This window comes from Canis lupus, chromosome 12 (genome assembly GCF_003254725.2).
Source record: "Canis lupus dingo isolate Sandy chromosome 12, ASM325472v2, whole genome shotgun sequence".
Taxonomy (NCBI): Eukaryota; Metazoa; Chordata; class Mammalia; order Carnivora; family Canidae; genus Canis; species Canis lupus.
In genome coordinates, this window is record NC_064254.1 from 55,199,706 (window position 1) to 55,223,251 (window position 23,546).

General features: G+C 35.8%; 1 protein-coding gene and 1 long non-coding RNA gene across 5 annotated transcripts in view; one reads left to right on the forward strand and one right to left on the reverse strand.

Annotated features, from left to right (window-relative positions):
* LOC118350364 (uncharacterized) overlaps window positions 1–10,487 on the reverse strand; it is a 71,925-nt gene extending 61,438 nt beyond the window's left edge. Inside the window, exon 1 of the long non-coding RNA XR_004804018.2 lies at window positions 10,108–10,487. This is a non-coding gene — a long non-coding RNA (uncharacterized LOC118350364). The remainder of the gene's footprint in view (window positions 1–10,107) is intronic.
* A 5-nt stretch (window positions 10,488–10,492) lies between these two features.
* The window catches only part of UFL1 (UFM1 specific ligase 1), a 32,395-nt gene continuing 19,341 nt past the window's right edge, over window positions 10,493–23,546 (forward strand). For 3 of the 4 annotated variants that reach the window (XM_049092379.1, XM_025444438.3, XM_049092381.1), the window contains exons 1-7: window positions 10,493–10,655; window positions 12,166–12,311; window positions 13,370–13,398; window positions 14,062–14,159; window positions 14,674–14,788; window positions 16,550–16,680; window positions 22,968–23,026. In XM_049092379.1, coding sequence (XP_048948336.1) covers window positions 10,579–10,655; window positions 12,166–12,311; window positions 13,370–13,398; window positions 14,062–14,159; window positions 14,674–14,788; window positions 16,550–16,680; window positions 22,968–23,026 — 655 coding nt within the window. In that variant the 5' untranslated portion in view covers window positions 10,493–10,578. Of the gene's footprint in view, window positions 10,656–12,165; window positions 12,312–13,267; window positions 13,399–14,061; window positions 14,160–14,673; window positions 14,789–16,549; window positions 16,681–22,967; window positions 23,027–23,546 lie in introns of those variants that run through there. The other variant, XM_049092380.1, reaches the window with a different exon arrangement.

Sequence of the window (23,546 nt, forward strand, 5' to 3'; positions counted from 1 at the left end):
TGGCCAAAAGCCATATTTGGGGTACAAGTCATACTAGAATGTAAGCTCAAATGAAGGCAATAACAAATGAAGGTCATTCATGCATCCCCTATGCCCAGTATAGGTGTTCAGTAAATATGTTTTAAATCAATGAATGATTTCCAGCTTTATATAGCTGGATTTCCAGCTATATATAGCCAGCTTTATAGAGCTATATGGATACCTGAATACCTGCATTATTTTTCCCCAGATCTTGACTTTCTACGTTTACTTGTATTTGGGGGTATACTTTCTCTAAATTATGAATATAAATATTGTAAAAGTTATGAAAAGATCTTTAATAAACATTGAGTTGAATGAATTATCTCAGTTGATTATGTCGTTTCCTCAGGCCCAATACTTTTAAATGATGAAATGCCAAGGACAGTCCTAGCAAGAGACTTTATACATTCATTCTACTTCAGGTCAGCATTTATCACAGAAAGGGTTGAAGCATCAATTCTGAAAGGGTCAGTCAGGAATCTCTGATGTCCCTAAAATCTTTCAGGGGGTCCGTGAGGTCAAAACTATTTTCAAAATGGCATTAAGTCATTATTTGTCTTTTTCACGAGTATACAGTGAAGTTTTCCAGAGACTACATGATATGCGATATATAACAAATTGAATTAAGAAGCTTCCATTAAGCCTCAAAATGAAGGGCACAGTCTGAATATACCCAAACACCAAACATTTATAGTCATGTAATCAAAGTTTAAAATTGTCCTGATTTCCAGAAATGCTGACTCTGACCTTAAATAAAACTTATCCTTTCTTCATATCAGCATGACTTTATAGCTTCCTAGTCAATCAAGTAAGCAGACAGGTAAGCAAATCAGCAAACAGAGTGCTACTACCCTAAAAGGTATGTAATTTTTAGTAACAAATCACAACAGAAAACAATGCACTTCCTTATTTATGCTTTATAAACTGAGTTGTAACCACTGAAAGCCATGCTTCCACCACTTTTAGTTTTGATGTCTCCCTGCTTACGAATAATTTGTTGCTTGCTCAATAAAATATTCATTTCAAATAAAGTTCTCTGAATTTTCTTTTAACAAGCCAAATGTTAAAGAGATTTGGAAAAACATAAAACAATGCCACTCCTCTCACTAAATTTTTTGTTCTACAGATCAATTTTACAAAAATATATATATTATTTATGTTAACATTTTACTGTAGTCATTTCAATAACTATTTTATTTCAGTTTTAATTTTAACACAGTAAATATTAATAGATATAACCCATGTACAAAAGGTCTTTGAGAGATCCTCAGAGTGTTTAAGACCATAAAAGTTTCCTGAGACCAAACAGTGAGAGCCACTAGGAAAAGAATTAACTCCCTCTTTTAAGAAGCTCCTTCCTCTATGTTATGGTTAAACAAAACTAAAAACAAAGGTGTTCCCTTTCACTACTCTGGATCATTTGCCCCAGGGAACATGTACGATATCACAACTAAACACCATTGTGGAAAACAAAAAAAAACACTTAGTAAAATAAGAGGAATCTGAGTGGTGGCCACATAGACAATTTATAGATTTATAGTTAGAGCCCCAAAGTATGTTTTCTCTTTTTGTTTCCATCCTACCTTTACTCTAAGTCCAAACCAGAATTATCTTCTCTCCTGGCTCCTAAGAAATTGGGTTCTGTATCTGATTCTCCTGGTGTAATTCCCCACTCAGAAAGGCATCTGACATATTCCATAGGTGATCCTTATAGTTCTGATGCCACTGCCCAGAGGTCTTTTTACATTGGGATATTTCTCAGAGATATGGCCTTGCTCTAGAATGAGGAGTATATTTCATAGCAAGTGCCAACTTTGATATAATGTTAGCAGTTGGCTGGAACATTGTTTGAGAAGGATTTTCAGGAATTTCCAGGCTTAGCAAGACAAATGCCATAATTGATTAGTGGTCTATCCTGAGTACTAAAAGGAAGAGTGTGAGCTTATGCGTCATGTATTTGCTGACCAAAAGAAATCAATAGGAATTGCTATGGTCAAACAGATGTAAGCAAGACATTAAGTGTTTAATCTGTGTCAAAATTACACTAGAATGTAGTTACTATGATGAATAGCAAGTATCAGCAATAGTATCTCTCTCATATACAAACACAATCTGCTTAAAATATGAATACTGATTCTAAGATTCAAAGACACAAATTAATTAAGAGCATATAAGAATTGCCTTAAAGATTTGTAATACTATAGACTATGCATCTATATATCTGAAGACATTTTTACCTTGCACATGAACTTGGAGAGATGCCAACTACCCTTGATTTTGGCACTTTTAGGAGCTTGACCAGAACTTACTCTCAGAAACAATCTCCTCAGAATGGAATCTAAAAAGGTAAATATTAGCGATGCCAGCTGTGGCTCTTAACAACTTCCCAGATGTTGTTCCTGCTGCTGCTATAATGTGGCATCCGCTACAAGTCCTCAATCTTTTTATAACATATCATCTTGTTGGTGTAATTATTAAATAACACATGGGAGAAGAAGAGGAGGAGGAGAAAACCAAGACAGGAGAAGGAGTAAGAGATAAAGAAGAAAGATACCAGACAGAGAAAGATAAATCCTATATGATTTCACTTATATGTGGGATCTAAAATAAAACAAACTCATAGATACAGAGATCAGTCATAAATACAGATCAGTCAGTTGCCAAAGGTGAGATGTTAGCAGTGGGCGAAGTGGGTGAAAATGATGCAACATACCAAGAAGAAGAAGAAACATACAAGTCATTCTTGGAGATTTGAGCCAGTGTGACTTTTTCCTTGTTTGGCAGGAAACACAGATACTACGTATTCTTTTAGAATGTGTCCTTATGACTATTAAATTCACATAGCATTCTACATACTGCTGCCTTAGCGGTGATACACACTGCCAATATATTCCTTTACACCACATTTTGTTGATGAAATAGAAGAATTTCAGCTCCTTTGAGAACAATACCTAACCAATGACAATAACACTAACTTGTTCCTTTGCAAATTTGCCTTTTTGTCATTTTGCTTGGCAGTTACACTGTAGAAAAGTATACATAGGAAAGCAAGTGATGCCTGGAGCTAATAAGTCTGACTCTAAATACGGAATTGTGAAGACATTGGTGATGGGGTAGAGAGAACAAAACCAGAAAAGACTAATATGGAATTTGTTCCCTTGGAAACAAAAGAATACTTAGTGTTTGTGGAATAAATATATGTATTTGCAGAACAATTTTCACAAAAATATGGCTCTAAAATGAAACCCTGCCAATACAGTCACAACAGTAGTGAGGAGTAAGGGGGTGAGTAAATATAAAGATAACTTTATAAAGTATTTACATGCATTTGACTCCACAGGTCACACTATAAAGGATTACGTACCAATGATAAAGTGATGTGAACCAGAGGGATAACAGTTATTGCTTTACTGATAAAGATGAAAGGTCACAATGAACAGAAACTTGCTCCCTCACCCCCCAACAAAACCTACAAATATCAAAACAGAATTTTAGACCTCATTTTGGAATGAGAAGAAAATGAAAAATATAGGCAAGCAAAAAAATTCTGAAATAAGTTCTTAAATAGATGGCTTTGCAGGATTTTGATAAAGAAAATGGTGATTATTATAAAATAGCATGAGTTCTTTAAGAATAAGTCTTGAGGGATCCCTGGGTGGCGCAGCGGTTTGGCGCCTGCCTTTGGCCCAGGGCGCGATCCTGGAGACCCGGGATCGAATCCCACGTCAGGCTCCCGGTGCATGGAGCCTGCTTCTCCCTCTGCCTATGTCTCTGCCTCTCTCTCTCTCTGTGTGTGTGACTATCATAAATAAAAAAAAATTAAAAAAAAAGAATAAGTCTTGAAAAATTTGCTCCTTATAAGACTGATAAATTTGAATCTGGAATTCCATAAATAAGCTGGCATTCCATGACTTTCCCCTTAAACAAAAAGAGAAATCTGTATTTAAGACAATCACACTCAAAAGTACATGCTACCTCTACTTTATAAAATAAATGAATCAGACTTTTAGATATCTCTAAAGTTCCTTCTAGCTCTAAAATTTTTTGAATCTAGGATCCTAACACACCAGTGTCATCAGTTTATCACAGTATATATCCTTGCTTCTCTCTTAATCAATTTTGTAATTAACTTAAAAACTTAATTATATCTTAAAAGTTTATAGATGATAAGGGATGGCAGAAATAACAATGTGGAATGACATTTGATTTTTGAAATAATCTCAATTGGTTAAAACAGTTTGTGCTTCTTGGTATCCTCAAGGCATACCACAAAGCCTGGCATATGGTAGACCTCAAATACTATTTGTTAAAATAATGAATGAATGAATGAATGAATGGGTCAAAGCTAACAAGGTGAAATTAATTTTTTCAGGTAGAGTTGACTAAACCTAGTTTGATAACAATTTAGATAAAAACCAGTCAGATACAGTTCATCCCCAGCTCTATTTAAGCTGAGTCCAATTAAGAAATATAATATCTAGGGAAATTAATCTCACTGTTATCTGCTCTAGCCAGACTACTTGTAAAACACTATATTCTTCTGGGCATCACTTTCTACAGCTGATACTGGCAAACTAGAGTTCAATAAGAGAGGGTGGCCAGGATATCTAGAGGTCCAGAAATTCTGCCAGGAAATATAATTGAAGGGTCTGAGATGTTTAACTTAGAGAACGAAAACAGGAAGGACATGTTGAATATCTGGAGGGCTGTCATGGGAAAAATATATTAGAGTCACTCTATGGACCCAAGGAAAGAATATGGAAGCTACAAAGAAACAGATCCTGCTTTAGTATAAGGAAGGAATTTCTGTTAGATCTGTCCCAAAGTGGACTAACCTACTTTGCAAAAAAAAAAAGGGAATACTTCATCACTTGAAGTGGTCAAGCAAAAAGTACATAAATTGCCAGGGCCTTGTGGAGAAATTATTTATGTGGGTAGATATTAGCATGAATGATCTGAAGAGCCTTTCCTGCCCTAATATGCTGTGATTCTGTGATCCCTGAGTGATTGCTGCCTGCCTCTTCAACATCATCATAATCTCTCTTTTTTTTTTTTTTTTTTTCCATAATCTCTCTTTTCACTGACTTATCTTGTATTCATTCAAGACCTGATCAGGTCTTCTTTGTTCTTGCTCTCATTATTTACATTTGCTCATAGGTATCTTACAATCTGACTTCTATTGCTACCAGAGTAGGAAAAAAAAATCTCCTCTTAAAAGTCATAACCTTTTTACTCTACTAGCCAATAGGCTTCCATTTATTTTCATTCTTTTTGACTCTGCAGAGATACTGTTAACTATTCCATCCCCTATACCTTCCTGCTTCCTTTATTCCTGGTTCTTCAATTCACCTTTTTTCTGACCTTTTTGCTTTTCTTCCACCCAAAAATCATATTGGTTTCCTAAGGCATTGATGCTTTCTTTCTTGTATATTTTGTCATTGGAGTTCGATTTGCCAACATATAGTATAATACCCAGTGCTCATCCCATCAAGTGCCCCCCTCAGTGCCTGTCACCCAGTCATCCCATTGTCCCGCCCACCTCCCCTTCCACTACCCCCTGTTCGTTTCCCAGAGTTAGGAGTCTCTCATGTTCTGTCTCCCTCTCTGATATTTCCCACTCAATTTCTCTCCTTTCCCCTTTAATCCCTTTCACTATTTTTTATATTCACCAAACTGAATGAAACCATATAATGCATTGATGCTTTCTATGTATAAGATTTTACTGCCATGTTTGATGGTGGTATTAAGGTAATTGTTAAGTCCCTAACTAAAATAAGATAGTAACAGTGACTTAATTAACGCATGTCTTTGTAATTTCTCTGCAACGACTTGTTTGACAGTACACATTTTGCAGTTGGGTTTATTTTCCTGGGTTGAGTTAGAGAAAGTACTTCAAACTTTATCATTTTCTAGTAAAGTAGGGGGGAAATGCTTCAAGTTTTATTAGCAGAAAATTTTATCTTGCAGGAACTTCAGAATATCACATCTTATATCATCAAAGAAGCCATCAATCCATATTACAAATGTTAGAACATTTTATTAGTCTTTGAATTTAAAATGAATCCGAGGATGGTGTCACAATCATGTACCTAGTATAGTTGAAAAGACCCTGTGTCTTTCCCACATAATATACATGTCAACATTTGACTTAGACAAGCTGTTAGAAAGTGTTTTTTATAGAACTGAAGCTCTGCTTTTGAAGTCTACATAAAGCTTGTTCTTAAAAGGAATCTCTTATCTCTTATTCAGTGGCCACTTGTACTGTTTACTATTCTATTCATACATTAGGTTACTTAAAGCTCCTCCACTCTGTATCACAATGTTAGCCAACATTGAAATAGTTCCCATTCACATTCTTACTCCCTCCTCAAAACAACTGTTACTGCAATTAAGGTATATGGTTGCTAGGTGCAGATCCTTGTTTTGAGTCTCACGATCTCAGTGAACAAACATGTGCCTTTATCAAAGGTCTAAACCAGAGTTGTCCAACAGAACTGGTACAATTGAAAATGGCTTTCTATACTGTCCCATAAGATAGCCAGGAGCCACATATGGCTATTGCACATTTGAAAGGTGCACATTTGAAAGGTGCTATTATGACTGAACAACTAGCTTTTAAACTTTATTAATTATTTTAAAGACAATTTTTTAAAGAATAGTTTTAGGTTAATAGAAAAATTGAAAGGAAGGTATAGAGATTTCCCATATAACCCCTGCTTCCACACACATATAGCCTCTCCATTATCGAAGTCCCCCGCCAGAGAGGAACATTTGTTACAATTGATGAACTTATATTAACACATCATAATCACTCAAAGTTCACTAGTTTATATTAAAGCTCACTCTTGGTGTCCTATATCATATTGGTGTAGACATATGTATAATAACACATGTCCATGATTATAATATCATATAGAGTATTTTCTCTGCCCTCAAAATCCTCATTGCTGTGCATATTCGTCCCTCCACCTTTCCCAACCCCTGGCAAACACTGGTCTTTTTACCATCTCCATAATTTTGCCTTTTCCATAATGTCATATAGTTAGAATCATACAGCATGTAGCCCTTTCAGGTGGCTTCTTTCATTTAGTAGTATTCATTTAAGGTTCCTCCATGTCTTTCCAGGACTTGACCACTCATTTCATTTTAGTGCTGAATAATATTCCATTGTCTGGGTATATCACAGTTCATTTACCCATTCACCTACCGAAGGAACTCTTAGCTGCTTCCAAGTTTTGGCAATTATGAATAAAGATGCCTTAAATATATGTGTGTAGGTGTTTGTGTGCACATAAGTTTTCAACTCCTTTGGGTGAATACTAAGGAGTGCAATTGCTGATTTGCACAGTAAGAGTATACTTAGTTTTTTAAGAAGGCACCAAACTGTCTTCCAAAGTGGCTGTACCTTTTTGCATTCCCACTAGCAACAAATGAAAGTTCGTATTGCTTCACATCCTCATCAGTATTCTGGATTCTGGTCATTTTGCTAGCTGTGTAGTGGTATCTCATTTCAGTTTGCATTTCTTTGATGACATGATGCAGAGCATCTTTTTATACATTGTTTTGCTATCTGTATACCTTCTTTGGCAAGGTGTCTGTTAAGGTCTTTGGCCTATCTTTTAATTGAGTTCTTTGCTTTCTTACTGTTGAGTTTTAAGACTTCTGCATATATTTTGATAAGCCCTTCATCAGATATATCTTTTGCAAATATTTTCTCCCAGTTTGTGTCTTGTCTTGTTTTCTTGACTTACATACATCTTTGCAAAGCAGTTTTTAATTTTAATCAAGTCCAGCTTATCAAGTCTTGCTTTCATGTGTTGTGCCTTTGATAATGTATCTAAAAAGTCAATGATATACCTAAAGTCATCTAAATTTTCTAGTTATCTTCTATGGGCTTTCTAGTTGCATTTTACATTTAGATCTGTGATCCAAATGTAATTTTTAGGAAGGCTGTAAGTTGTGCATCTAGATTCATTTGTGTGTGTGTATGAATGTCCAACTATTCTAGCAACATTTGTTGAACAGGCTATCTTTTCTCCATTGCATTGCCTTTGTTCCTTTGTCAAAGATTAGTTGACTATATTTCTGTGGGTCTATTTGGGAACCTCTATTCTTTTCCAATGATGTATTTATCTATTCTTTCATCAATACAACATTATTTTGATTAGGGTAGCTTCATGGTAAGTTTTAAATCAGGTAGTGTCAGTACCCCAACTTCATTTTCCTTCAATATTGTATTGGCTATTCTGTTGTGTTGTTTTTTTTTTTTTTTTTTTTTTTTTTTGCCTCTGTGTATAAACTTCACAATAAGTCTGTTGATATCCACTAAATAATTTTTTGAGATTTTGATTGGGATTGCATTGACTCAGACCAAGTTAAGGAGAACTGACATCTTGATAATATGAGGGTTTTTTTTTGTTTTCCTATCCATGAACATGGAATGCCTTTCCACTTATATAGTTGTTCTTTGCTTTCATTCATCAAAGTTTATAGTTTATCTCACATACATATCCATGTATTTTGCTAAGTTTATGCCTATTTCATTTTGGGGGGGTGCTAATATAAACTACATTGTGTTTTCAATCTCAAATTCCACTTGTTCGCTGTTGTGTAATTTTATATAATTTTAATTAATTAAAATCTAAATAGCTTCATCATGCTAGTGGCTATCATTTTAGTCTCGTCACTAGAAAACACAATCATGAATTATCCTTTTTTAGGAATTATTGCCTTTTAAGAATAAATGTAAATATTATTATACCAAAGTAAAATGCTGCAACAAAGTATTTCCATTGACTTATTCACTTAATATACATGAAATATGCCAGGCACTATGAACCAGTTATCATACTAATGCTAGGGAGCATCGAAGAGCTCAGACTCTTTAGAGGTATAGTAAGTAAAAATTGCAATATAGTTTTGCTTGCTGTTAGAGACGCTTGAATGAAGAATTGTGGGGACACTGCACATGGAATAACTGTAGGAATTTTTAAAAGGTTTCACTGAAGAGTTTTATTTAATCTGGGACATCATAGAAAAATAAATACATGGGAGCATGGCACAGTGATGTATGGAACAAGCATTCCAGAAAGATATGAAGTCCTGAAAGGGCTTGGTGTGTCTAGCCCATTACTCCACATGTGGTGGACAGTAGCTGATGCTGCCAAAAAGTAGAAGCCAGGCTGCCAGAGTCTTGTATGATAAGGAAGAAGTTTAGCTGCCAAGTGGTTACATGGCACACTATACTTTCCCTATTGCTATACTTTTTATAGTATATACTAAGTACTTTTTTTAAAAAAACTGCTTTATTAGATTTATAAGTTGTTTACGGCATGATCATGTCTGCCTTACCAACCAATGTACTCCATGGTATTTGATAGACCTTCGACAAGCCTTTGTTACATGAATGAATGTTTCTGGTTGTTCTGAAGCTTGATGCCCTTTGAAACAACACCCCCTACCCTCCTCCAAGTTACCTTCTTGACTTTTGGTGTTCCACGTCTTGGTTGGCAATCACATTGCCAGACTATGCGACTGTTTGGTGTTAGTAACAGGTTTTTGTGACTGTGTTCTCTGCATTTTAAATAAAGCTGGGAACTTTACCATACATGTACCTTTGTGGTTTTGGATCTGAGTCACCCTGAGATTGGAAAAGAACTGAAACAATTCCCCTTCACCAACTCTATTGTGCATGCAGTTAAAAGGAACGAATTCTTTCTTCCTTTTAAAGTGAATAGTTACGTATAAAAGTGAAAGGGGACGTGAAATTTACTCCAGAGTAAATACTTAACTTTTCCTAGTATCAATGCAGGGGCAAGCAAAATAAACGTGCCCTTTGCCTCCTCCATTTCATTCGTAGCCATATATATATATATATATATATTATCGTATGATTCTGTTTCTTCATTGTTTGATGGAGTCAATCTTCCCCACAGGAGAAATAGATAAGAATAACATTCTAAATCTAGAGGGACATGAGCACAATTCCCAGCTTTCATAGTAACCAAATTAGTCACCTCTTCTGCAAAATAAATAAATAAATAAATAAATAAATAAATAAATAAATAAATAAATTAGAGTACCTACCTTCATTACTGTCTCCCAAAAGGTACAATTGCTCTGTGCCCACGATACCCAGTGGACTGCTCTTGCTAATAGCCAGGGAAGAAGAGAGAATACTAATTGCGGGCACCTCCCCGCTCCCTCTCCAAAACACGAATGAAGGGCATAAGAAAAGGAAAAGTGGCGAACTTCATCATCACGGCCCTGAAACAGGAGTTAGAATACAAAAAGACCTAAAGTAGCACTTTGCTGACCTGCCGCGTCCCGCCTCCCACTCTCGGGGCGAGAACCTCGCCACCTGCCCTCCCGCAAAGCCCCGCCCACGCGGGGTGGGCGGGGCCGCGGCCCTTCCGACACGCCCCTCCGGCGCGGGGCGCGCGCGTTCGGCCTCTGCGTCGGGGGAGGAGTCTCTTGTCCCTCCGCGCGGCCCGTTCCGCCTCGGCTCCCGCCGCGTCTGGGCTGACGTGTCGGCGGCTCTTCGGCGGCTCGGCCGTGATGGCGGACGCCTGGGAGGAGATCAGGCGGTTGGCAGCTGACTTCCAGCGGGCGCAGTTCGCCGAGGCCACTCAGAGGTGCCGACCCTCCCTCTCGTTGCTGAGTAGCCCCTGGGCAGCCACATGAGAGCTGAGGCCGGGGGGTCCCTGGCTCTGGACCCCGCACCTTCCCACCCACCCTGTGTCACCGCGTCTTGCCTTCTCCTTCCTCCCGAGCCTGGAGGGCGGCGGTTCCAAGCATAGTTCTTGGCGGAAAAGCCCGAGAGCTTCTACGCCCCGGAACCCCCACCCCACCCCACCCCGAGTCGGCCCGGGCCCGAGGCCGGCGCGCCCCGCCCTCCCGACGGCCGCGCTGGTGCCTGCGCGCCGTCCCAGTGCCACGAGTGCCCTCGCATCCTTAATCGCCCGTCGAGTCCCTGTGGCACCCTCGCCTGTTCGACACTCCCCGGACATTCTAACGCCAACATGCAGTGCTTAGCAAGTGCTACGTTGACTCCTGCAACATCTTGCCTTTCTTTTTTTTTTTTTTTGTCCACCGGAAGAGCAGTGCTAGGCCGGGCCCCTGGTCCCATCTGTCATTATTTTGTAAGGACTCCTGGAACACTGACATTCCTCGCAGAGCCATCAACCTTAGGGGTTAAAAGCTCTGCCTTTTAATATTACAGATCACATATACAATATTAATAGAACCCCCCCCCTTTTATTTTTTATTTTTTGGAATCCGTTGACTATATCTCTCACCTCTTGATGTTTTTGTGCCTCTCGGGCTTGAAGACCTTAATCCCTTAATACTGTATTTTTGTAGCACTGAGAGCGAACCAGGGCAGATCCTGAAGTGCTGGGATAACAGTTGCAGTCCTGGTTTTCCTAGGCCTTGTCTCCTGCCTATGGGCGAATGGTAGTAGAAGCGAAGCAATTACATGCTTAGTTTAAAAGAAAAGTGTGCTTTGTTTGGTTTTGGGGGTGGTTTTTTTTTTTCCTTTTTTTTTTTTTTAACTGAATTTAAAATGGAAATTGAGGTAAAAGGGCAGACCTTTTTCTACCTAAATTCTATGTCCTTCGCCTTTCTAATTAGACTTGAAGAGTAGAAGCAGGCGCAGAGGAGAGAGCAAACTTGAAATTCTGTAATAGGATGGTTTGTACCAATTAGGTACACGATTGAAGTTTATGTCAACCTGCTTACCCCCCAAGAGTTGTTTTTTTTTTTTAGACTTATTGAATCTGTATGGCTTACTAATAAAAGATACAGATTTTGTAATACAGAGTATAGTGCCTCTTCACCCAGGCTTTTTTTTTTTTTTTTTAAGCCATTTTCATACATTGTTAATTTTGTTAAGCACAGATATATCAAGTGCATTTTAAAACTTATTGTCTCTAACATGAAAGACTCCTGACTCTGGGAAACAAACTAGGGGTGGTGGAAGGGGAGAAGGGCAGGGGTGGGGGTGACTGGGTGGCGGGCACTGAGCACTGAGGGGGGCACTTGATGGGATGAGCACTGGGTGTTATTCTGTATGTTGGCAAATTGAACACCAATAAAAAATAAATTTATTAAAAAATAAATAATGAAACTTCTTGTCCCTCTCAGGCTGTCAGAGCGGAACTGCATTGAGATTGTGAATAAATTGATTGCTCAAAAACAGCTAGAAGTAGTTCACACACTTGATGGGAAGGAATATATTACACCAGCTCAGATTAGTAAAGAAATGAGAGATGAGCTACATGTCCGAGGTGGTAAGTAATTCCTCATTTTTTTCCTCTGGTTATTTGAAGGTGGGGGGGAAACCCTTAAAACATAAATAATAAATTATTCGGAGGATAGAAGACATCCTTCCCAATTATTAATGTAAAAATCAGCCTCAATATTTTTAATAGCTTCCGGTAAAGAAGATCATATAATTTAAATGAAGTCAAATATTGTCACCTTACAAAATAGCATTTTTTATTATTATGAGTTATGTGTTCTGTATGTGAATTAATCAACTGTTTCTATCCATAATTCATGAATTTATTGGATGACTTGGGAGGGTAAGCTATCTATTATCAGGTGGTAATTATGAAAGGAGAACAGAGATTTTAAAAGATTACAGATTGTTAAAATATAGAGCAATACTACCACACTCTTTTAAAAACTTACCTTTCAGTATTTGCAAATTAGGAAACAATATAGTGCTATACCTATTATATTGTAGGAAACGCTATTAGAAGCACATAAAGGTTTTGTTTTTCTTTGTCTTTTTAAAATTTGAACAAACTACTGAGCAACTTTGAGCACTATTTGGTTAAAATAGAAGCAACTATGAAAACAACTCATTAGATGTTATCAAATGTACCCTTGGTGTTGGTTCATCTTCCTGCATGGTTAGCTAATCAAATATTAGCTATAATTTGGAATACTTGACAGATTTTCTTTTGCCAATAGGTGGAAATCTATTACTTGTTCCAAAAATTTTTTAAAGTTCATCTGAATTTAGTTGTATCTCTTTGGTCACAGATAAATTGTGAAGGGAGATAAATCTTAAATCCGTAGGTCTGGGCAACTTGTGTATTCATTTGTTATTAGCCTATGTGACAAATGAAACTTCAAAAATAAATTATTGCCTATGCCTCCAGCCATAAAGACTTATTTATTATTTAGCTAATGGTTTGTATTTGAAAACATTAATTATTGTGGCTTTATTCCTTTGTAGAAGGAGGACTTCCACTGTCCAGATAAATATCTATTGAAACGTATTTTTTGGCTTGTGTGTCTTACACGTAAATATAAAATCAATAAATGTCTTTTTTTAAAGGTCGAGTAAACATTGTTGATCTGCAACAGGTAAATTTTAAATTTATAAATATTTTTCCTTTCTCAATTTTTTGATACTATGACTAAAGTATTCACTAATACTGGTATCCTATGTTGTATAATGTTGGTGAAGAAATAGTTTCACAGTCCTCACTAATACTTTTAATCAATTTAATAAGTTCTGATATGTTGAATTGATTTAATAAGTTCTTCTTTCTCAGTTATTTGCTTATTCTTTACCAAATAAACCCATAGTTGTCATTATATGTAATTACTGGGTTTATGTAATTTGGAGAGAAAAATATCTCTGACGTTTATGTGCTTTTAGTTTATGGAAGGAATAGAAAAATATTTTTAAAAGTAGAAGATATTTTTAGAAAATATAAGCATGCAGGTCATCAGCAAGATACACTATGTTTTAAGAAGCTAGAAAATCTTTATAAAAGGTGCCTATTGTATGAAACTATAGCTTCTTAATGCAAGCTTTCCTAGCAAGTGAAAATGTAGTTGTTCAGAAATGAAAGTTAATAAGATTCTAAGTTTTTATTTGTCTGAGACTTTTCACAATACTTACAATTAATTTGAAATTCATTTAAGAGAAAGTAAGTTTTTAAAAAGATATTTCTAATATGTAACTTTAAACTTAAGAGACAATATGAACTTACGACTTATAGAATTTTATTTATTTTCTAGGTAATTAATGTGGATCTGACTCATATTGAAAGTAGAATTGGTGACATTGTAAAATCAGAAAAACATGTTCAGCTAGTGTTGGGACAACTGATAGATGAGTAAGTACAGCATATAAGAGCACTTTTTTGTGTTTCTTTTTCTCTTTTTTTTTAATAGTGTTTAAATTTAAAACAATTGTGACCAGTTTGGCATTTTATTTAGAACTCTCATAATGCTGATTTTCATTGTTAAGATCATTGTACTTAAAAAGTAAGTGCTTAATTGTATGGAGTACTTGGAAATAATAAAAACTTTGATTTTTTTTCTATTATCTTAAAGCAGCACAAAATGTAATTTTTACAGTCTTTATATCTGATCTTAACTCTGAAAACAAATTTCTTCCAAAAAATTAATGAAAAATGATTGCGCAATTTACACTGTTTAAAAAATGCCAGCATTTGTCATTTGGTTGACCTTCCATTTAGTTACATTTATAAGAAAAAAATAATTTTCAGAATATGAGTCATAAATCATGTTTACCTAAAGATACCCTATTCATTCTTTAGTGGGCATATGTTATTGTACTTAAAAGAGGAAAAGCACTATTCCTAATTTTTTTTTTTAAACTATTAGGAACTATTTGGATCGGTTAGCAGAAGAGGTTAATGATAAATTGCAAGAAAGTGGTCAGGTCACCATATCAGAGCTATGTAAAACCTATGATCTTCCTGGAAACTTTCTGACACAGGTATTTTTTCTTAATAGTATAATGTCTTTTCAGGTAAAGAATTTTAGTTGAAAGAAAAAAACTAGACTTTCTTACCATAAATTAATGTTTTTGCAAGTGTTTGGGGATACTTCCTATATATTGATGGCTCTCATGAGACCATTTAGAAATGACTACTTCTTTGTTCTTAAAATAGTTTGACATTCTAGAATTATAGACATCTGTTTTGTAGTGGAAAGTGCATGTGCTTTGGAGTAAAACAGACTTTGATCTGAATACATTTATGCCACTACTTAGTTGTTCAAGGTTAAGAAATTTATTTCAGCTCTTTTTTTGTGTCAATTTACGTATCTTTAAATGGAAATGATTGTCTTTTTCATAGACTCCAGTAAGGTTATATTGATGGTATATCTAGTGAGATGTCTGGCACAGTGGAGGTACTCAATAAATGATGATTTTGTTTTGTATTTATTGGAATAAATAAGAGAAAAGCCAAATCTCTTCTTAGGTATATATCACTTTATGAAAATCCAGCTTAAAAAATTTATCAAACCATATTTACATGAGATTAATTTATAATACAGACATATTTACTCATCCATTTTGAGAGAGTGATTTCCTATAATTGCATCTAAAAGACCATTTGAATATAGACCTATTTTATATAGCATTTCAGGAGCCTAAGTTCTATTTTACGTGAGCAACTATATGTTAATCACAGGTCAAAGAATATGTTTTTAAAACACTTTTAAAAAGTACCAGTACAGACCCAAAAGATTTTTTTATAAAACTGTGCTGTTGATACATTTTGGAAATGTGTATGTTTTCTTAAAATTTTTCAGATCTAGTTTTTCTGAGTATCACAGGCAGTATTCTAAAACATCATTAAGAAGTTGTTTGAAATGCATGTTTCTATACCAGAAAAGTATCAGCCAGGGGGCTGCCTTGAGTAGTTTTAACTCCTCTTGGGATGTGATATATACCCAGACTTATTTCAGATATACCTGACCGCAGTCATACTGTAGCTGTGGAGAAACACTCCCTTGGGATTACTAGGAAATCCTGTTGTCTGTTGTCTGCGAGTATAGATCTCTGGGCACAGATACACTTGTTAATATTTGCATCAGAGAAGATAACTTTTTAGGTCTCATGTTTCCCTAGGTTTCAGAATCTTAGAATAACATTTATTTCACTCAGTGTTTGAAGCTCCAAGCAGAGTCTTCTTCAAGACCCACATACATGTCTTGGCTGCCTGTATGTTTCAGGCTGCCTGTATCTAGAAAATTGGTTAATCGGTCACTTTTATTTTCCATTAGAAATAGCCCTTCTTAGCGAGTAGCAAAGCCTTTTAACATACCAGCTATTTGACTCATTCAATTCTTGGTTCTATTCTGAGATGATGAAGTTTCCTAGATACTAAGTCTTATATATCTTATGAATTTGTTGTACTTGTTGAAGTCTCTCAATCATAATGATAATACAACATCAGTGTGCAGCGTGACTTCATTAAAACTATACAATTAGGGTTCCCTGGGTGGCTGGCGCAGCAATTTAGCGCCGCCTTCGGCCCAGGGTGTAATCCTGGGGTCCCGGGATCAAGTCCCACATCGGGCTCCCTGCATGGAGCTTGCTTCTCCCTCTGCCTGTGTCTCTGCCTCTCTCTCTGTGTCTCATTAGTAAATAAAGAAAATCTTTAAAAAAAAAAAAAAAAAAACCTATACAATTGTATTATGTATAATTCTGTTCTTTCAGATTAATAAAAACTTGCACCTTTACCCCCAGGCACTAACTCAGCGACTAGGTAGAATCATTAATGGACACATCGATCTTGATAACAGAGGAGTAATATTCACAGAAGCCTTCGTAGCCCGGCATAAAGCCCGCATCCGGGGACTGTTCAGTGCCATTACCCGGTGAGCCTGGTTTTGTTTTTGTTTTTAAAGCCTGCTTTAAAGTATGTATATTTTTACATTTCTTTGATTACAGTTTGTTGGTTTTTTTTTTTCTATCAGCTTTCTTTTCTTTCTTTCTTTTTTTTTTTTTTTTTAATTAGTCTCCTTCAGGACCCTCCCCTCGGTTCTTGGAGATAGAGTTCTGTGACCGGGGTTCAGGATTCCAGAGCCCTAGAATGTAGCCAGACACTCCCCAGCCCACATATCCTTCACTGCCTATGTTAATCACCCTCATGACCCCAGATGCAGGTCTGCAGAATACTCAGGTCAGTATATCAAGTCATCCCGGGGTCATGGAAGGAGCTTGCAGTCTAAAGACAAGTCCTCGGGTCCCAGCTCTATCACAAAGTAACCGTATGAGCTGCAGCAGATAAGTCAGTCTCCTAACTCCTTTGAGCCTCAGGTGGGGCTAGATGATTTTAGAGCCCTTTCCACTAAATGACATCCTACGATTCTCATGACTAACAATGTTAATATCAAAATCACTTTAACTTTTCTAAAGTAAGAGTTTCTGAAATTTTTGGAGCCTGAGTGACTCTCCAATACAGAATTAAGAAAACCTACATTCTCAGGTATCTCCTCTCTCCTGGGTCATTAACTTTATCTCAGTGGTTTTTGAGTTCAGATTTCTCCCATTTTAAAACAATCAAACCTCTCTCAACCCCATATTCTACTCTATCGCCTTGTTTGTCCCTTTCCTAAAATAAACCTTCTCAGGAGTTGATATCTACATTTACTGTCTCAGTTTTCAGACCTTCTGTCACTTCTCAACTCAGCTGTCTGGCTTCTACCAACTTACAAAGCAATGTCAAATCATGAAATTTTTCTAACATGTTTTACATGACTTGGCAGTAGCATTTAACTCCAGTTATGTCTTCCTTCTTGAAATATTCTTTTTTTTTCTTTCTTTTTTATTTTTTAACATCACATTTTACTGCCTTCCTCTTACTTCCTTTGGTAATACATTATAAGTCACCTTTTTTTGGCTTTTCCTCCTTTCCCTAGCCTTTAAAGTTTTGTTTTGTTTCAGGTCATCTTTTCTTCTTCATTTGTCACTGTCTTCCTAGGTGACTTGACTTTTCTTTTAAATTTCAGACTCATTACCCACACAGCATCTCTATTGAAATGTTTTACAAATCCCTCTAATTCACCATATTTTAAATAGCTTACTATCCCTGAGCTACCCCACTCTACCCTAGTTGAATTTATTTTTCCACTTGTGTTTCCATTTTACCAGTAAATGGTATTAATCCATTTGGTTTTGCCACAGACCTGGGAGTCATCCTTTACATCATCCTTTCTCTCAGTGCCCCCTTTTTCAGAAAACAAAGGCTTTTTGAATTCTGTATTCTAAATATTTGTTATCTTTACTTGTGTGGCATCACCATTCCCCCCAGATCAGTCCATTTTTTAACTGGACTATTTTAGTAGCTTTCTAACCAGTCTCCCTTCTTCTACTCTTATTACCTTCCAGGACATTTTTTATAAGACAGCCACAGTGATTTCTTTTGGTCATTCAACAAATCAAAAGCACTTCTTGAGCACCTAATACACACAAGGCACTGGTCCAAAAGACAAGGTTAGAAGAGAAGCTTGCAATTTAGTGCAACTGTTTTCTTTTTTCCTTTTTTTTTTTTTAAACATCTCACAATTACAGAAAAATTGCAGAAGAATCTTTTTTTCCTGTCCATTTGAGAGGAAGTTCCTAACATAATATCCATCACCGCAAATACATCAGTTTGTGTCCTACCAACAAGGGCATTGTCCTATATAATCACATAACTATAATTCAAACATCAAATATTGACATTGATACATTCCTCCCATCTAGTCCTTAGATCTCATTCATGTTTTACCAGTTTTCCAATAATGTATTTTACTATAAAGGACCCAGTTCAGAATCATATATTGCATTTAATTGGCATGTCTCCTTAGTCACCCTCAATCTGGAATGCTTGCTTGGTCTTTTTTTTTTTTTTTTTTTTTTTAACTTTCATAACCTTGACACTTTTGAATACCTACCACAGGCCAGTTATTTTATAAGATGTTCGATTTTGCTTGTCTGCTATTTTTTCATGCTGATGTTCAGGTTATGCATCTTTGACAGGAATGTAACCAAAGTAGTTCTGTGTTCTTGTCATTGAGTCCTAGCAGGTGGTATACAGTTTAGATTTTTCTAGTTACTGATAGTGTGCATTATAACTTCTTAATAAGGAGGTATCTGTTAGGCTTGTCATAAAACTACTTGTTTTTCCTTTATAATTAAGTATTTGTGTGGAGGGCAATTTGAGATCTTGTATTGTGTGGAGGGCAATTTGAGATCTTGTAAGTTACTATGTTTTTTAATCAAACTTTCAGCTTATTTAAATCACTATGACTCATGGCTCCCTATCTTATTCATGGAATTGAAATCTATTATTATCATTATTTAGATATTTTTTAATTGGCTCTAATTTAGCTATTGGGCCACCCATCAGTCTCTTTTCTGTGTCCTTTTAATATGTCCCCATCATTCTTGGAGCACTCCTTTCTAGTACAACAAGAAGTTGTAGGCTCCGTTCATACTTTTCTTGTCTCAAACCTGGAATCAGCCATTTCCCCAAGAAACCCTGGTTCTTTTTAGTAGAGTGTACTATTTAGAACCCCAGTTCTGGACACTAAATTGCTTATTGCTGTCTGGTCATCATTGTTCCCAAGTCCTCTTAGCAGATAAGCTAAGGGATACATGTAAACATGTGTATACAACCCTCTATATATCTATATTTTTGTATTTTTATGCTTATCAAAAACCATGAGTTCACACTGAAAATTCCAGTTCCCTTCCAAGCCCCCTATTAGTTTTGTTCTAGTTTTCTTGTTTTCATATTTGCAACTCCCTTATTGGACCCTGAGAAATCTAGTTCCTATCATCCTTAATATACAGTTGACTCTTGAACAACACAGAGGTGAGGGGCACCAACCCCCACACCAAAGTTGAAAATCTGTGAATAATTTTTGACTCCGCCAAAACTTAACAGCCTGCTGTTTATCAAAAGCCTTACCAATGACAAATAGTCGAGTAACACATCTTTTATATATTATATACTATATTCTTACAATAAAGTAAGCTAGAGAAAAGAAAATATTAAGAATATCATAAGAAAGATGGGGTGCCTAGGTGGCTCAGTCCTTTAAGTGTCTGCCGTCAGCTTGGGTCCAGGGTCCTGGGATCAAGTGCCAAGTTGGGCTCCCTGCTCAGGGGAAGTCTGCTTTTGCTTCTCCCTCTACCCATCTCTCCCACTGGTGCTTGCTTTCTCTCTCTCTCTCTCTCAAATAAATAAATAAAATCTTAAAAAATAATATCATAAGAAAAAAATACATTTATAGTGCTGTCCTATATGTGTGTGTGTGTGTATATATATATATATATATATATATATATATATATATATTTTTTTTTTTTTTTTTTTTTTTTTTTTTTTAATCCACATATAGTGGTGCCTGAGTGGCACAGTTAGTTAAGCATCCAGCTCTTGGTTTTGGCTCATTTCATGATCTCAGGGTTCTGAGATCAAGCTCCATGTCAGTCTCTGTGCTCAGCATGAGTATGCTTGGACCTTTTCTCCCTCTGCCCCTCCACCCTGTGTAAGAACACCCTGTGTTCTTACTCTCTTTCTCTCTCAAATTCATAAATAAATATTTAAAAAATAATAATTCTACATGTAAAGTGGACTCATGCAGTTCAAATCCGCATTGTTCAGGATGCCTGGGTGGTTCAGCAGTTGAGCATCTGCCTTTGGCTCAGGGGATGATCCTGGAGTCCTGGGATCAAGTCCTGCATTGGGCTCCCTGTAGGGAACCTGCTTCTCCCTCTGCCTATGTCTCTGCCTCTCTCTCTCTGTGTCTCTCGTGAATAAATAAATAAAATCTTTAAAAACAAAACAAAACAAATCCACGTTGTTCAAGGGTCAGCTAAATTTACTTTTTTGAATGATTCCCCTTTATGTAACTGATTTCCCATTGCTGCTGCAGCTCTCTCTTCCCTGTGTGGATGCCCTTCTTTGCCGACATAGGCTCTGACAGATTGCACCCTCCTAATACAAGAAACTGATAAGAGTAGTTGTTTCTGGGAGAATGGGGTAACTGATAATGAAAGGGGATTCCGTTTTGTACCTTTTTTGTACTGTGTGCATTTATTACTTGATCAAAAAAAAAAGCTAAGAGTATATTTTCCTATTGACAGATATTTATCTTTTTTCTTTGACTAATTGTGGTGAGTGTAGTTCTCATCAGGTTTGGCAAATAATATTTTTTCTGACTCACAGTAGCCCTGAGTTTCTCTGTGCAGAGGTATTATCAAAGCATGAAGGCAGAACAAATTCTGAGCCTCAGAAGATATTGCTAAGCTATATGGCTTCCAGATAGTTCCATTTAATGTACCATGTCATCATATTTATCTCTTATATGTAAGGAACTCCCCACCCCCCACTTTTCTGGTCTAACTTTAGAGAAAACACTTGTATCTCTGATTTTAAAAGGGTATATATTATTGTTATAGGTAGCCAAAAGAAGAACAGGAGATAGAATGGTAAGATATATAGGTATACTAAACTACATTGTATTCTAAATTGAAATAAAAATTCAACAACTAAGTTTTATTGTATAAAAACTAGGTATTTTGCACAATTCAATTAAACGTTTGCTAAACACCCACAATAAGTTACACGTGCAGAAATTTTAAGATAAAGTCCTTCAAGGAGCCCTCTACCTTTTTGTAGGGATGTGTTCAGGTAGAAGGGGACAGGAAAAAAAAAAAAAAATAGGAGGGTTGTAATAAACAGAGATAAACAGAGGAGAGCAAACTTCACCAAGCATCTAACTGGACCTGATTGGTTTGGGACTCTAGATAATTTAGCTGAAAAAGTAGGATAAACCAATTTAATAAAAAATAATCTACATAAGAATTTGGTAAAAATAATAATTTAGTCAAAATTCCCAAACATAGGGGTTTTAAATATCAATTCATATTCAAGACAAATGTTTCTGCTTCTCCCAAGTTTGTCATAGAAAGAATTCATAACATCTTAAATAATCAGCAACAGAGAATTTAGTATTTGGAATAACTTAAAAGTCCCTTAGTTATATGCATTAAAATAAAAACATAGACTAAACTCAAACCAGAAAACAGGCATAATTGGCTTATAATGAATAGGGGAAAATATATAGTCAGAAAAAGAAAGTCTATGTCATTTTCCTTTTAATTTCTCTTACTTTAAAAAAAAAGATAATCATTATAAAAGAAAAGCATTCACAGGGATCTCCCTAAAAGAAATGAAGAGAGATGTCCACAATGTCCACCAAAAGACACGAACACAAATGTTTGTAGCAGCATTATTCACAATAGCTCCAAACTGGAAACAATCCATATGTCCATCAACTAATGGGCAGATAAACAAAATGTGGGATCTTTGTACAGTAAAATGCTACCCAACAATATAAAGGAGTGAATACTGATTCATGCTTCATCATGCATGAACCTCAAAATGATGCTAAGTGAAAGAAACCAGACAGACTACATTTTGATTCCATTTATATGAAATTTCTAGAAGGGCATATTTATAGAGCTAGAAAGTAGATCTGTGGTTCTCTAGGAGTAGGGGTAGAAGCAGGAATTAACTCCAAACATCTGTGAAGAATTTTTTGGATGGTAGAAACATTCTAAGATTCAAGATCTTAGAGATAGTGATGGTTCCTCAACTTTATAAATTTATTAAGATGATTGAATTGTATACTTAAAGTTGGTTGGATTTATGATATGTAAGTTGTACCCCATTAAAACTGTTTTTTTTCTTTTGTAAAGAAACATTACAGAAAATAGTGATAAGCAAAAAGGAGCATTTTAAGTGGACCCCCCTCCCAGTCACCCATCTAATCTTAAGAGTATATCATGCCAGATTTCTTTTACTACACATATGATTTTACTTCTCTTCAAATAGAATTAGATAACATTCACTTGGCTATTCCCAGGTGGAGAAAGAGCCTCCCAGAGAGACTTGAATGAAGAAAAACAAACATTAAAAAAAAAAAAAAAAAAAAAAAACAGATTTAGATATCATTAAATCTGAGGTAAAAATTTGGTGAAAAAGTGAATTGATCCTGGATTGTGAATATAAATCAATTCCCCTGAAATTCAGTAAACTATTATTTTTTAATTCATAAATAAGTTTAACTCTAGAATGAGTAAGATCTTTTTGTTTCTTTCCATAAAGGCCTACAGCAGTGAATTCTCTCATTTCAAAATATGGATTTCAAGAGCAGCTGCTTTACTGTGAGTTTGCTTTAAATTATATGTCACTTAATTAGCTGCTGATAGACTGTTACTATAAAGCTTACTAATTTTTCATGTTTTGACTTCTTTTAATCTTAAAATTTACATAACTAAAGTTGTTTTAGTTGAAAAGTTCTCTATACCAATTTTCATGTATATATCTATCTGTTATGTCCACCAAACATTTAGTGTTGGCTACCCTCAGAGGAGTAGAATTAAAAAAATTGTGTGTGTGTATAAAATACTGTTATGCATATACATTTATAGAGAGAGACTTAAAATTTTAGGATTAAGAATAATCCACTTTTTTTCTTAGATTTTTGTTATGTTTTCTAACATGAACGTAAATAGTGTTTGTCTAAAAAATTTTTAGAGATGCCAGCCAGACTCAGTCAGTGGAGCATGCAACTCTTGATCTCAAGGTCATAAGTTCAAGCCCCACATTGGGCACAGAGCTTACTTACTCACTAAATAAATAAATATTTTAAGATATAAAAAAATAAGTTTTTACAAAGAGGAT